This window comes from Chrysemys picta, chromosome 19 (genome assembly GCF_011386835.1).
Source record: "Chrysemys picta bellii isolate R12L10 chromosome 19, ASM1138683v2, whole genome shotgun sequence".
NCBI classification, from domain to species: domain Eukaryota; kingdom Metazoa; phylum Chordata; order Testudines; family Emydidae; genus Chrysemys; species Chrysemys picta.
Window position 1 is genome coordinate 16,010,799 of NC_088809.1, and position 16,002 is coordinate 16,026,800.

The window sequence follows — 16,002 nt, forward strand, 5'->3', positions numbered from 1 at the left end:
CAGAATAGAGGCCAATGTGACAAGTGAACATTAAGTGGAGGCCTTTGAACCCTGAGGGAGTATTTCAAAAGTAAAATTATGGATTCTCACTGTACTCAGTGCAATTTTCCTAGACATTTCATATTTTGCTTAATAAACTGTTTTCAGAGTGTAAATACCAAACCACTTACTGAAGAGAATGGATTTGCTATTCAAGGAAGGAAAAGACATCCCCTGGGGGAACTTTGAAAGCTTTCCAATGTCTAGGATTGGCAGAATTCGATTTTTATTTTTCATAATTTGATGGATAATAGAAATGTTTGTTTTTAAGCGTTTTAAAGATTTTTATTGATTTAGATGTTCAGCTGTTTGAAATTATGGTGGGTATCAGACAACAAATCTTTAATGACAGTAAATACTGAGATTCAAAAGGTTAAAGCTTTATAACCATTAAAACACCAATTGTCAATATCACATGTCAAAATATACAAAATAAATATCCTTCAATCAAACTCAAATAAGTTCTCAAGCAGCCTTTTTCTTACTTTGTTTATCTGTACATTTTGATTATTATTGATGGAAATATTTTTTCTTCTGTGTGTAATGAAATCAACATTTACTGATAAAAATCAAATCTTTGCAAGCGTACCGATGTGTCAGCTTCTTCCCTAGAAGTCAGGAATTCACACAAGGAAAATACACCCAGGGCCTTTTTTTTAGGGCTCACTGGCCAAACCAATCAGTGGCAGGTTTAAGAGTCAGAGGCACATTATAATGGTAGTGCCTAGAGTTTTGGAAGTCAAGAAGATTGGCTTCACTATGGGATTTCGACATTACTGGGATATTGCTTTAAATGAGCTCCTGGAGAAGTCATACTTCTGAATATCCGCACTCAAACTTCTTGCAAGGAGAGAAAAAAGAACATTTATTGGCTCTATCAGATTAAGTTACAACCCCTCTTTTCTTTTCACTAACCCAGCCTTAGTAAGGGATACTAATTCCTTACGAGATGATGAAATTGCTTCATGTCTGTCTGTCCTATTTATTGTCACTTTCCATGGTCCCTGTTAAGCAATCTTGTTATTAGGCACAGTTGGGGCTATTATGAAATACATGTAATAAAGCATTTACATACACATCCCATATCTGTATCTGTAGGTATCATCTAAATACTCACAGTCATAACATAACCTGATGCACCAGGGATGCCCACACCCTCAAAGAATGTGGGTAAGGTGTTCTGGTCCTGATCAAGTTATGTGAAAAGTGACAGCCCACAGTTGCAATATATGCCACCTCATCAGCATTTACTGATAATCCCTCTTATAACTTCTCCATCTCCAGAGACACGAAGAGGTCACAGGGGAGCACTGGGTGTTTAAAAACCCCAAGGCTATACTTTGACGATGCAAGCGCTGCAGGTTAAAGTTTTGTTTTCTTTTCATGAAGATCATCTTTACCAACTGTTCCAAGTCCCACTGGACATTTGCTGTTGGGTATGGCTTGTTCAGGGAATGCACTAGCTCCTGTATTGAAGGGACTCAGTTACACCGGCTCAGAGCCAACGTCCATCCAGTAGGGAGTTTTGTCCCGGATGCGTCAGAGGAAGATGTAAAACACCAGAGTGGACAGCTATGGAATAATCTGGTAATCTGGGGCTATGCACCGTTTTGTGGCTGGAACTGGATAATACAAAGCAAAACTGGAATTTGGACTCTCTGGCCCTGATTCTGATCCCACATACAACAGTGGTACACCAGAATATTCCCACTGACTCTTGTGGAGTTACTCCTGGATCTACACTTTATTCGGCTGAGCGGAGTCAAGCCCTCTGTCTCTCAATCTAACTCATGCAATAAGCACATTACACAAATGGACGAGGAGCAATAACTATACAGCATAGGTCCTGGAAATTGGGATGCTACTGCACCCCCTGGCTTGAAGTGGTTTCCCTTATATACAGGGTTGATTGTTTGGTTCAATGGCTCTTAGCACCCCCACTATAAAAATAGTTCCAGCGCCCCGACTATACAGTGGAACAATACTTATTCAGCAAACAAGTGTTAGTTTTACATCTGGAACTTATCCAGCAACAGACAGACTGTGTGTGCATGAGAGAGAGGGAGGGAGTGGAATGGGGGGGATCACCCACAGCCATTGCAATGAGAGAAGAGTCCCCCTTGCATTCTCTTTTTCATAGGCGGCTGGAGCATTTGTAACACGAACCTCTATGCTCCCTCTCCCTCCCATGACTCAGTAAGGATCACTTCCCCGCCTCCCCCCCCCAACCCTTCTATGCAGCTGTTGTTCAATAGCTGGCTCTTCCTGCTAGAAACCAACAGACTGACTCAGTAACCTAATATTTTCCTCTACATGGAACATCTGCCACAGGTTCTTTATTCCTTGCCTGGATTAGAACAGCTTCTGAGCTTGACACTGAGCAGTTTGCAGAGTGGCAGATGAAGCACTCTGCCGTCATACCATTGGCCAAGCTACAATTCCGCATCCGGCGAACGACCTATACAACTGGGTCACTTGGGTGCGTAACCATTACATTCAGGAACCCGACACCTAAAGCAGACGCGGTCATTAGCTCCGCTGGCCGAGTCCATCTGTGGATCCTGCAGAGTGATAGCTACCGCGGAGCACGGCACAAGGCAACGTGGCTTTTCCAAACTGCTTTGTGCCCACATCGGTTACACAGCAATACTTGTTGTTTCATGCAAAAGGACTAAATATAACAAGATTAAAGTATTATAATTACTTCTAATAACTACATCCTGAACTGAATACATATTGAGGCTAACGGACAAAGGGGAAGCAATTATCAGAAGTTTCTAACAGGTTTAGGATCACGAGCCCCACTGAAAGTCAAGTCCCTTCTACATATTTACAGAAAATAAACAGTCTGAAAGCCAAGGAACGTGTTAGCCCAGGCCATGGTTATTACTAAGTATAACTCTAAGGCTCTGTACAGAAATACAGGGCTCTTCCGCTGAGTCACCCTAGACACGGTACGAACATCCAGCCTTCATAGTCAGGGTAATTACGGCTGAGTCATGCTGGCAGGTGGATCCAATCAGCATTAACCAGGATACAAAGGGGGATAAGGGGTGTGGGGGGAGTATTTTGTTAAGTTCAAGAAAACAAGCCATCTAGTACAGTGGAGGTGCTAGAGGGAACGTTTGGAGCCAGCCAAACTCAGGCGGAGGTTTATGTTGTGCTATATTTAAGTTGGCCATAAAGGCAATCAATCACCAGGTAGGAGGGGAGACTTGGAATCTAGGATGTGTGGCCCAGATCCTCAGAGGTATTTAGGTTCCTGAATTTAGGAACCTAAATACCTTTGAGGCCTGAGCACATGTGCTCTGTTGAGGACAGGGGCATGACCTTAGCCCATTCTTATGGCGTTAATCATAAACTGCACTGTCAGTTTGTCCATTGTGATGACCAAGGAATCTGTCTACGTGCAATTTATGGATTCTACGTGATGCTATGAACTCTCTCTGTATGTACCTATGTCAAACTACAAACTCCATTTGAGCTGTAAGCTGTGTGCCTTCTGTGCCATCTCTAACTTCAAGGGGTAGAGGGGGGGGGGCGGGGGGGGGCTAACAATGCAGGGTCGTTAAACCTTGATAATGTCCTATTCAAATGGAAGCACTCTTGGACAAAGAGCTGACTACCACCCAGGGCAAACCAGTTTTTCCAGTCTTGGCTCCAGAAGGGTAGTGATTAAGCAACAGATCCCCTGAAGGGGGGGGTGAGGGGTTGCAGCTGACCAGAGGATCACATGGAAAAGGAGACAGGAAGTTATAAAAGGAGCAGGCCTGCTAAGTTGGAGACAGCACCTTTCTTTCACTGACCAGAATAGGAAAGAAGCATAGGGTAGAGGAGTGTAGTCCAGGAGAGGGACTGACCAAATCCCAAGGAACACTGAAGAGTGGTGAGGAAACTCAGGCATGGAATTACAGGTTTTAGATCTGTATCTCTCTTGGAACGGTGATTGTTTTTTTAGTAAGCCCTTTGCCAAGCCCATGCCTGTTTGCTTCAACTATTGAGACAGGTTTCAGAGTGGTAGCCGTATTAGTCTGAATCAGCAAAAACAAAGTGGGTTTTAGCCCACAAAAGTTTATGCCCAAATAAATTTGTTAGTCTCTAAGGTGCCACAAGGACTCCTCGTTGTTTTTTCAATTAGTATGTGTCCCTGGAGGGATAAACAATCAACCAGAATGCTCACAAGACTGGAGATCTGGGGGTCAGCGCTTGTCCTGGGGGGGTCACAGCTAGGTCACAGGGTCCCTCCTCCAGAAGGGATATCAGAGAGTCTGTCCCTAGGGAGTATACCAGAGAGGCAGGAACCAGAGTTTGTGTCTGAAGCTTATCCAGTGACAAAGGGGTGCTCAAAAACATATTGGCCCAAACACAGCAGCCTGGTAAGTGCCCACCAGGGGGAGCACGATCAGGGCTGTGACACACGTCCTACTGAAATTTTAAATGAAACAATTCAACTACATGGGCCGTTCGACTGCTGCGAGACACATTGTTCTATCAAACTTGAAGGCCCTTTTGGCCCCCTCGTATGGATCTGCAGATTTCTTCTCTGAACATCTGGACTGAATTTTTGTTTACACTGAACGTCAAAACCAAATGGGAAGGGAGGAGCCGGGGTATTCCCCATGTAAACCCAAACACTGGATAGTTCTGGCTTTCCTGGTCTGTAGGGCAGGAACGAGAACATCAAAAGAGGGAAATGTGTTTCGGGCGATTAGCCCTTGCCCTTTCTACTGCTTGGCACTCTCACTTTCTTGGCATTACCGCTGTTATTTTTGTTTCTCTCTCGGGGGATGGGGGGGGGGGTGGAAGGGAGGCGGGGGATGTTCGGCTCCAGAGCAGGAGGTCGCAGCAGCATTTTTGTTGCTGGCAAATAGGCTCCAGGACTGAGCATTTTCAAGCTATCAGAGCAGGCAGGTTATAGCAGACAGCCAGAGTAGGTCTGTTTGCTTGATCACAGCATGGGAGTTGAGAAATCACCATAGTGCGATTCGGTAAATCCCTGCCCTCGATGGGCTAAGAGTTGACACTCAATACAGCGTACAGGGCCTTGCATGATGTTTGAGAAATAACTGTAGAGTGGTTATGCAAATCAGACACCCAGCACCACAAGGGGGGGGGGGAGAATAGCTATTCACGGTTATGCGCCAGTAACTGTACTACATCCCCGCTCTGAGACAATTCCACTGCTGAATGTTGTACAGAAAGCTGCAGGGTTTGGGTTTTTATTTTTTTATTTCTACTGCATGTTTGCAAGGGATTGAGATACATGGATTATGGGACACAGACAGCCTGCAAACCGTATTTTCAAATACCACCTTCCGTCAGCTCCCTGGCCTACTTCTCTGCCACTGTTCCACGCGCGTTTTCCCAAAACGTGCCTTGTGTCTGGAGTTTTGGCACATCGTGATGGAGCCTTGCTGTGCAGCAAAGGGCGGCAGAGGTGGGGTGCATGTCATGCTCCCAAGAGTTAGGAGGCAGGTGCGTTTGCTGAGCACAACACTGTTTATTCCAGCTTGTCATATTTTAAAAATGCATCAGCAGCTGATGCAAGACTAAAGAAGTTCCATTGCCTGGACATATTTCTCCCCACCCCTTAAAGACCGAGATGTAGGCAAGAAGGTCACAGTCCCAGCTGTCAGTCACTGGTGAGATGAGGAATGTCTCTAGAGATGAGCTGAAACATGGGGCAGTGAGAAGAAACCTGTGTCCCAGCAAGCTGCCATGTGCTCCGTCCATAAATAGAGAACTTCAGCCTAATTAATTTTAAACTCTAGCTGCTCTCAGCAAGAAACGGCAAAGAGGCAACTCACCGTATTTTTCATTGAAAAGCTCTTTCACTTGCTCTCGGAGAATCACCTTTTCTCCAAGCCTGTTTGCATCGTCCTCGTCTGCAAAGAGAGCATACAGGGATCAAGTAGCCCACTTAGTTCCCCCGCCAGCATAATCGATAACAAAGAAAGGTCCAGAGAACATGTAATTTCACTGCCACGCAGCTGCTACATCCAAGACCTAACAGATTTCAAACTGCACTGTTCCTTGCCTTGCACCTTGTGTTCTCTTTCATACCTGTGCGGAGTGGGTGTAAAACGCTGTCAAATCTGCATTTGCCACACACTTACAGGAACAATAGCATTTCACATCCACTTTGCAAGGCTGTAAATGACAACACGGTAAGCAAAGCAATGGAGATGCAGGCCCTTAGAGTCCCAAGTACTCCCACAAGGGATATAAAAGAGTGAGCACGCACTTTGATAACCAGGCTCCTAAGTACAGGGTTGTTTTATAAATACATCAGATGATCAGCCTGGCCTTTCTAGCCTTTTTCAATTACCCTCATCAGGCCAAACTTCATTTTTCTTTATTCTTTCATTTTATTGACAGAGTCACTTATTTAGACTTTTTGCTGCTATTCAGCATCCTTAGGGAGGTTCAGAGAAACACAATTGAATCCAGAATGTGATCTCTGCAATGCTTTCCCAGCCCTGAGACTTACAGGTCCTGGTGATAAATCAGCGGTCTTTTCCATTCCTCTCTATATTGCAAACAAACTGTGTGAAACTATTCACTAACACACTCTCTCTCTCTCCCCTCCGCCCCCAAAATCAGAAGATAGTTCCTGCATTTATAAAACCAAGATGATCAATGAACTGGGCTGGGTATCTTTTAAGATTACATTGTCATTTACTTCAGCTGCATACTTGCTGGCTACCTAGTGGAAAGCACAGTCCAGTATTCCTAATAGAGAGTCATCCTCTTGATAACTTCTCTATCTGTCCACAGTTAAATTACTCCTGGAAGACATTTGCTGTCTCGACAAGTGCAGAATTTGAGGGGTGGACGGCTGGGGATCACAAGGCTAGATGAACGTGCTTCAGTGGCACATACATTTCCACACACACAAAGCCTGCTGATGTATGAACCATCCTTTCTGTTTCTAACATGGTTAACAGTTCAGGGTAGGATATGGTGAACTGGGCATGTGATAGAGCCAAGTGGTCCAGGGAGCCGAAGTAGGAAGGGGGGTTATTTCAAAAACAGTAATATAGACACTGTGTTAGCACAGGAGTGGCCACAGGGCCATCTTCATATCCCCTCTCCCCAAGAGTCCTGTTGTTCTGGCTGAGGTAAGATTTAATATTTAGCCTCATTACTGGATTGTAAAATATGTTTTTTGTTGTGGTACTTTGCACAGGGCTGTGTTTGTCTAGGGTTGATAACAAGTTGGGACAGGGGCTTTCAGTGATATCCAAAGAGAAACAGTACACTTGCAAACAGGACTAGAATACATTCTGGGCTGACCCCGAGGTATAGGAGCAGCCCAATGGCCGGCTGTTACAAAGAGTGGGCAGAGTTTGCTCAACCCTTCATTTCCCTGGCCCACAGAAAAGGGTCCGGGAATGAAGCTCCTTTGAAGTACTCTTCTCGAGCAGCCCTTTCTGGCTAATCCAGCTGAATGTGGGGCTGCAGGGAAGGGAACAATATCAGAAGACCCTGTTCTCTGTTATCTCCCTCCAATAATATCTTTGTGAAACAGATTCTTCCTAGTTATCAATTAAGATTGGGAATTGCCTTAATATTTAAGCGAGGAGAGTCAGCTTCCTGTTAGTGTCTGAAAGATTGAATACTCTGGTAGGGAAAAAAAACAAAAAACACAGTATTGAAAGGAAAGCATATTGTGTCCTGCACATGTACATATTCATCTAACTACACAGCCATGGTGCACAGATATTGACAGTTTATTTGATCACTGCTGTTTGTTTAACTTCAGCAGCAATATGCTCGCAGCCTCACTTCAGGAAAGCATTTCAGCACATGTTGAAGTGCTTTGTTGAATCAGGGCCTGAGTTGCTTTAGCTTAGCATCGTCTTCAGAGCCCTGGGTTTTGTTCTTGTAGAACTATTGTCCAGTGTGCTTGGCTTTCTCACAGTTTGTTTGCCAACCACCTCAGAGTTGGTGTCTTCGATACTGCCAATACCAGACATTCAAAAATCCTGAGTTAAGCAAATCTCATGACTTTGGAGGCCTAACAACCGTGAGATTATATTTTATTTTTTTGGTTCTTTTTCTTTGTCTTCAGTTTCTGCACCTTTAGGATGCACTTAACCTTGGAAATGTGACCTGAGTGGTCTCTAAAACCAGGAGGGTTAGAAACGTACTTTTTAAATGAAAGCTGAGATTCTCATGCCTCCAGGAGTTGGGGCTTTAAGTAAAATAGAAAATAGTGTGAGATTCGCAACAGAATCTCAAGAGTTAGCAATACAGCATCCTCATTCCTGACTACCTCATGCGCGTAACCTGAAGCCTCAGGGTACAGCCTCATAAAAGCTTCTCCTCTGAGCTGCTGAGATTGGAAGACAATAGCTCTGTATGCCAGACATTGAACTCAGAAAGCAGGAGTTTGTTTTAAAAGAAGCCTGAGGGCAAGCAGCAGCTCGTATTCAGTGACTACAATGAAGAAGCTTGAAAGGAACGTGCCAAAAATTGGCCACAAGGAACTGATTTCAAGAAAGAAAATAAGAATTTCTCTTTTGCTTTCCAATTACAGTAGGCATATATTTTAGCCAGGGCTGTAGTAGGCTCATCAACGGTAACACCTGCACATCCCTTTCTACTCCCTCTGTGACTTTCCTGTTATTTATGCTGTTTCCTGGGCATACGGATGTATAGATGGTAGCAGACAAAGAAAGAAATATCAAAACCAAGTGGTTTTTTGTTGTCTAACTTTACAGCATTTTGATTTCTCTGAGATTTAAAATGCTGAAGCTTTTGCCCTTTCGCTAATCCTCCAAGTGGCTATCAAAGGAAAAAGATCTGAACTTGTTGTCTATCCTGGGGCTGCTTTGGTGATGGTGTGAGGCTCCTAAGTTGGTACCAGGTGACTCAAACTAGACTACCACAAGTGGGGGAAATTCAAACTGAGCATGCACAACAGAGAAGCCAGAGAGGAAGTACAGAAGAATGCAGGGCTTTCACTAAACTGTGCTTTCTTTTCGTAAAGTTTCTTTTTACAACAGAGTCACCAGTACTGGGCTTCGAAGCAATCACTATTTCTCATTCAGGTCTGCAGACGGCTCTACCCGGACATTTTTCAGGGCACAATGTTCATTCTCTAGGTGTAACTGGGCAGGAGAGAACTTGATTTGGCTTTTTACGTATTTGATATTGTAATACACCTCTACCCCGATAGAACGCTGTCCTCGCGAGCCAAAAAAATCTTACTGCGTTATACGTGAAACCGCGTAATATCGAACTTGCTTTGATCCACCGGAGCGCGCTGCCCCCGCTCCCCCGGAGCGCTGCTTTACCGCGTTATATCCGAATTTCGTGTTATATCGGGGTAGAGGTGTATAATTGACTCAAGAAAACCACTAGCATTACACTCTGATGTACCGATCCTGTACAGCAAAGCATTGTTATACAAACTTTCATGGCACTGCGCTGTACTATCGTTTTTAATGGACTTTTTAAAAATAAAACAAATAAAGATGGTGGCCAAAATATTTCATTCCTCGAGTGGGTGCCTAAGGCTAGGATTCCAAATCTACAGGCAGGCACTGAAATAAAATGGTTATCCAGCTTCATGATCCTTTGTTGATTTGGCCCATGTGCAGACATGGAGAGTCTAAATTTAGTTTTAGTTTAGCCGACTGGATAGAGTAGCTCAGGGGAGGATAATGTAATATGTGAGGGAGCCTTTCACCTCCACTTGACTTGAATTCAACCCAGGTCAGCAGTGAGTACCACCGAATGGTTGTTTGGTGCCCTACATAAAGTGAGTTGATCGGTTCAGGTCCAGTTCCTGGTGCGCAAATGTCTGTGTTATTTACAAATGAACACCCCCACAAGGAGTATCCTGCTTGGTGGACTCAGCAGAGGACTGAATTGGGCAGGGAGAATAAACTTCCTCTCACACACCTATGGCTGGGTCCCTTCTGGTCGGGGCGGAGGGAGAAGCTTGCCCTGTTGCTTTTTATCGGTCTGTGGAGAAACAGGACTTTCCGTGAAGTGGTGTTAATTTAGCACCTTATACCTGCACTAAATACACCCAAAAAAGGAAGGGAAAAAAGTCTAGAACACAAAGAATACCTATGTGAACTGAGTCAATTATCAACACAATACCGCCAGGGTAAGTGGAATCTGCTGGCAAACTTCATTAGGTCCAAATTAACAAACCAATGGAACTTAAAACGCTCTACATATGTTTCCTGAGTGTAATTAGAAATATGTAGGAGCATGTAATTAACATGTAGATGTGTGGGGCCAGATTCCCACTTGGGAAATAAATGTAGCTGCACTGATGCCCATTGAGAAATGCCTTACTGTATAATACACAAAAATTATGCAAGTTCTTGTTTATGGTAGTCCATTATCACATACATTAAGTCAATGGAGCTGTGCCAAATTTATACCAGCTGAGGACATGGCGCAGCATATGCAATCATTTATTTAAGTACATAAGTACTAGCATAATTTGTGTGAGCTGCACAATAAGACTTCTCAATAATTAATCACTTGGATGACATCAATGAGCTAAGCATAGATAAGCCAGGTCAGTTTGCCTAGAGCAGAACTGGCATTGATACCTAGAAACTACAATAACTGGTGCTTGGAAATGCATATCATAATTACAAAATATTTGTTAAATGCATCTTGTATTCATTCAGTTCTTGGTGCCATGGGGGAAACAGTGCAAGGGAGGGGAAAAACACCTGCAACTTTGGGGTGTTTTCACAGTTTCGATCCCTTGTTAACAACACAAATACATTTCTTGTCTGCTACCATCTACAATACATCAACTGAGCTACGTACCATTCAAAGCAGCGTAAGCTTTTTCCAGTGATGTTATCCGTCTAGGGGCTACCGCACAAGTTAAAAGGAGAGAGAAAGAGAGAGAGAGAGCAATGAGTGCTGTTTCTCAGTAGTTCCTTTGCACAATATTCAAAACCAGCACAAATCCCAGTACCGCATTGTAAATGACAATATGAACCTTCTCTGGTCTCTAACCTCATTGGTGGAAAGATCTCATCAGCAGATAAATATTGCTATGAGAACTTCATAAACATGATCAGGTGGCATAAACCAGGCCCCAGTTCAGCACAGTATTTAAGCACGTGAATAGTCCCACTGGCTTCAACAGAACTACTCAACTGCATGAAGCAAAGTCTTAAAGACATTGTTGGAATTTGGGCTGTGTTGATTACAGGACCCCTTTCTCAACATGTTTCAGTTGTTTTGATACACTGAAGGAAGAAGCCCTCTAACCCAGGATGCAATTAACTTTAACATTAAACATATATTCCTTACACTGAATATGCATGGAGTGAAACTGACCCTGTGCGGAGGGCCACCCCAAGGGCTACGGTCTTCAACCTTAGCTTGTGGTCTTGGGTGAGAAATGGTGCCGAGAACTGCACAGGGCTGAATTATACACTGGGTGCACAGCACCCTTATTTGCTCGTTCTCTTTCCAAGCTTAGCCAGGATGGAAGGACTCATTTACATTCCAAGGAAGCCTGCCACAGGCATTCAGGGGAGATACTGCAAACCACTCAATCACCTGCAAACATGCCACATAATCACTTCTGAAGTATATGTGACATCACGTGAAACACATACACAGAGGAAACCAAAATCTCCCCGTATGGGGAGCTGAATGTCCGAAGTCCTTAAATGTAAATATGGCTAAAAAAAGGAGAATAAATGTCATAGGGGGAACTTATACAGGCAAGGGATGAAGGGTGAAAGGAAGATTCTGAGAACTGCCTTTCTTAGCCAGTGCTGTGAAGAGTATAATAGAGAGATTAGAGTCCTGCATCAGCTTTGATTTCCTGCCAGACTCAGCTTCCAGGCTGCAGTGGGGAGAAAAGAGCAGGATAAAGGGGCAAACGTTGTACCTTGCTAGAGAAAAGGGGCTCTGCAGTGCATTTATTAGGTGGCAGGGTGAGAGCGAGACCTGAAATTGACTACTGAAAAAGCAGTGGAGGTTGCAGCGAGGAAAATGCTACGGCTAAAGCAGATGAAAAGTAAACAGGATAATTGTGTTAGTTCTGTAGCAATGGGGAGGAAAACAGAGAAAAAGGGACCCCTAAGGAGATGCTGGCTCTAGTCACCATCTATGCAATGACAAGTGATATCAAAAAGGAATGAATTTCCTGGGGAAAACCAACAGCAACAGAGCTAGGACCAGAATTTGCATTACGGTCCAAACAAAAATGAAGCAGATCATTATGATAAAGCTGACAGTTCCATGGGGAGAGGAATGTGAGGTGCCGTGGCAAACAAGCTAATGAGGAGGAAAGTCTGATCAAGCTATGGTAATGACAGAGGCTGGAGGTGATGGTGACTGGAGATGGATAGAAAAGTACCCAGCGTGAATACGGTTACAGAGAAAGAGCAGCATTCTGGGCACTGAAGAATTGTGAGAGGCGGGAGGAGAGACACACAGAGAGAGAATTCACTAAGTGGAGATACAAATAGTCTGTTAGGTTCTACATAAAAGCAAACATTTCAAACAAAAGCTTAAGAGAACTGGCACTGAAATAAATGAGATAAAACAGAGAACAAGAATATTTTTATATTCCTCATACTGAATGCATAAGTCTCTATAATCTCGTGCCCAGACACTTGCAGTACAGACTCTTATTTAGCTCAGTGGAGTCAAATCAAACAGAAAAAGAATGGTTACTCACCTTCTCGTAACTGTTCTTCGAGATGTGTTGCTCATGTCCATTCCAACTAGGAGTGTGTGCGCCGTGTGCACAGTCATTGGAAAGGTTTTCCCCCTGGTAGCACCCGTCGGGTCAGCGGGAGCGACACCTTCATGGTGCTCAATATATGACCCAGCCGACCTGGCGCGTCCTCAGTTCCTTCTTGCCGACTTCTCCGAGAGAGGGGAAGGCGGGCAGGTTTGGAATGGATATGAGCAACACATCTCGAAGAACAGTTACAAGAAGGTGAGTAATCGTTCTTTCTTCGAGTGCTTGCTCATATCGATTCCAATTAGGTGACTCCCAAGCCTTACCTGGGTGGTGGGGTCGGAGTTATGGAATCGCTGATTAGAGCACTGCTCTGCTGACAGCTGCATCATCTCTGGTGTGCTGGACGATGGCGTAACGAGAGGTGAACGTATGCACCAAGGACCAAGTTGCTGCCCTGCAGATTTCTTGTATCGGGACCTGGGCCAGGAACGCCGCTGATGAGGCCTGAGCCCTCGTGGAGTGGGCCATAAGTGCCAGAGATGGGATTTTGACTAACTCGCAGCACGTGCAGATGCAGGACGTGATCCAGGAAGATATTCTTTGCAATGAGACTGGGAGGCCTTTCATCCGGTTCACCACTGCTATGAACAACTGGTTCGACTTTCTGAATGAATTCACGTGCTCGATGTAGAAGGCTAGCGCCTGCCGAACATCCAGGGAGTGCAGCCTCTGCTCACGGTTACTGGCATGAGGCTTAGGAACAAAAAACGGGCAGGTATATGTCTTAACTCATGTGAAAAAATGACACAACTTTAGGAAGAAAGGCCGGGTGAGGCCTAAGTTGCACCTTATCCTTGTGGATGACCGTGTAAGGTAGGTCAGAGGTGAGGGCCTTCAACTCAGACACCCTGCGTGCTGAGGTAATGGCTACCAGAAGAGCTACCTTGTACAATAGATAGAGGAGGGAGCAAGTCGCTTGCTGTTCAAACAGGGGCCCCATTAGTTTGGAGAGGACCAAGTTCAGGTCCCACGCAGGAACTGGCTGTCTAATCTGGGGGTGGAGATATTCCAGGCCCTTGAGAAAATGTCCCACCAGGGGTTGGCAGATACGGCATGTCCGGACGCCCCCTGGGTGGAAGGTCGAGAGAGCAGCGAGGTGTACCTTGATGGACGATGCTGCCAGGCCTTGTTGATTTAGGTGCAGGAGGTACTCTAGGATGAGTGGGATAGGCACCTGTATTGGAAGTGTGTCATGCTGGGCACACCAGCAAGTGAACCTTTTCCACTTAGTTAGATAAGTGGCCCTGATGGATGGTTTCCTGCTGCCAAGTAGGACCTCCCATACAGGTTCCGAGCACAGAAGTTCCATGGGGTTTAACCATGAAGCTTCCAAGCCGTGAAATGGAGGGACTTGAGGTCTGGGTGGAGCAGGCAACCATGGTCCTGAGTAATCAGGTTGGGGTTGAGTGGCAACGCAATTGGGGCAACCACTGACAGTTCCAAGAGTGTGGTGTACCAGTGTTGTCGAGGCCATGCCGGGGCCACCAGGATTACCTCTACTCTGTCCCTGCGGACCTTGAGAAGAACCTTGTGCACTAGAGGGAACGGGGGAAAGTCATACAACAGGCTGTCTCCTCAGGGTAGCAGAAACACGTCCGTGACCGAGCCTGGGCTGTGATTCTGGAAGGAGCAGAACATCGGGCACTTCCTGTTGCTGCAGTTGGCAAACAGGTCGACCTGAGGAAACCCCCACCTTTGGAAAATGAGGTGCAGGACATCTGGCTGGATGGACCACTTGTGCACGCGGAAGGACCTGCTAAGGTGGTCTGCTAGGTTGTTCTGAACTCCTGGTAGATAGGACGCTTCCAGGTGAATGGAGGGTGCTATGCAGAACTCCCACAGCCGGAGAGCTTCTCGACACAACGGGGAGGAACGGGCTCCACCCTGCTTGTTGATGTAAAACATGGCAGTGGTGTTGTCCATCCTCACTGCCACGCACTGGCCTTGCAGCCAGGCCATGCTAGGCGTACTGCCCTGAGCTCCCTGATGTTGACATGAAGAGAGAGCTCGTCTCAAGACCATAGGCCCTGAGTTTGCAGATCTCCCAAACGCGCACCCCAACGCAGAGCTGTCGCGTCCATTACCGGGAACAAGGAGGGCTTGCGGGACCGAAGTCAACGGTGCTGGCTCCAAAGTTTTCGGCACTGGGGGTTCCTCCCTGGAACGCGCCCCATTGGCCAGTTCCGAGAGGTTGGGCCCCGAAGTTGGGGAACCACTCCTCCCCTGTTTCCGGTGCTGTTTCTGACCCGGGGAATGGGACTGGTGCCAAGTTGTCTCCGACTGTTTCCGCACCGGAGAGCGGCGGTGCTGCGGGTCTCTTCCAGAGTCCTTCCGCGGTGCCATCTCCACCGCTGCCAGGACACTACGCACCGATGCGCTCGGGGCTGGGTCCTGCCGCGCCGATGCTGGTTGCAGTCTAAGTGCCGCCTCCATGAGGAGCTGCTTCAGTCTAAAGTCCTGCTCCTTCTTCATTCTCGAGTGAAACCCTATGCAAATCCTGCACTTATCTGCCTGATGAGTTTCCCCCCAGACACTTTAAGCAAGCGTCGTGGGGGGTCGCCCGTTGGCATAGGCTTGTTGCAGGACTTGCAAGGTTTGAATGGAACCTCCCACTCTTGACAGTGAACTATTAACACTATACTAACTAATAACTAACTAAACTAACTAAGGAAAACAAACACTAAGTAAGTAGAGCTAGGGAAACATGGAGAGTTTGCTGAGCAAGACACCACAGTTCCAACGGCTGTCACTGGCGGTAAGAAGGAACTGAGGAGGCGCCGGGTCGGCAAGGTCATATATAGAGCGCTATGGAGATGCCACTCCAGGTGGCTCCACAGCCGACCTGACGGGTGCTGCTAGGGGAAAACTTTCCAACGACTGCACGCGGTGCGGGCACGCCTAACTGGAATGGATATGAGCAATCACTCGAAGCAGCTTCGGCTTTGTAACCAGCCGATGCAAATCACAACATTTCTGTGCAGAATGTCTCAGTTTGACGTGAAGCAGGGGACTCCATGTTCACTTTTGCCGATTATGGAGAAACCAGATGCAGATAATTTATCCCCTACTAATATCTGTGTTTATGTTGCCTGGTGCTATACACGGAGGAGGAAGGTGCTACTCCTCAGTGTAAATAAAGGGTTCACACTCTGGCCCTTCATTTTGTCCCGTTTTAATTCCAAACCACTACTTAGTGTTTTACTCCATTA

The 16,002-nt window shown here is 45.8% G+C and overlaps 1 protein-coding gene across 16 annotated transcripts in view; it reads right to left on the minus strand.

Annotated features, from left to right (window-relative positions):
• Positions 1-16,002, minus strand: part of GTF2IRD1 (GTF2I repeat domain containing 1) — a 174,489-nt gene that overhangs the window by 6,114 nt on the left and 152,373 nt on the right. For 8 of the 16 annotated variants that reach the window (XR_006176254.2, XM_065573179.1, XM_024103458.3 and 5 more), the window contains 2 exons: positions 10,846-10,893; positions 5,847-5,924 (listed from right to left, as the gene is read on the minus strand). The exons of 1 other annotated variant lie outside the window; for it this stretch is intronic. Coding sequence is in view for 11 of the 15 variants with exons in the window: in XM_065573179.1 (XP_065429251.1) it covers positions 5,847-5,924; positions 10,846-10,893 (126 nt within the window). In the remaining 4 variants the exon portion in view is untranslated. Of the gene's footprint in view, positions 1-4,219; positions 4,314-5,846; positions 5,925-10,845; positions 10,894-16,002 lie in introns of all 16 variants that reach the window. 7 more of the 16 variants (XR_006176255.2, XM_042857777.2, XM_065573176.1 and 4 more) reach the window with 3 other exon arrangements.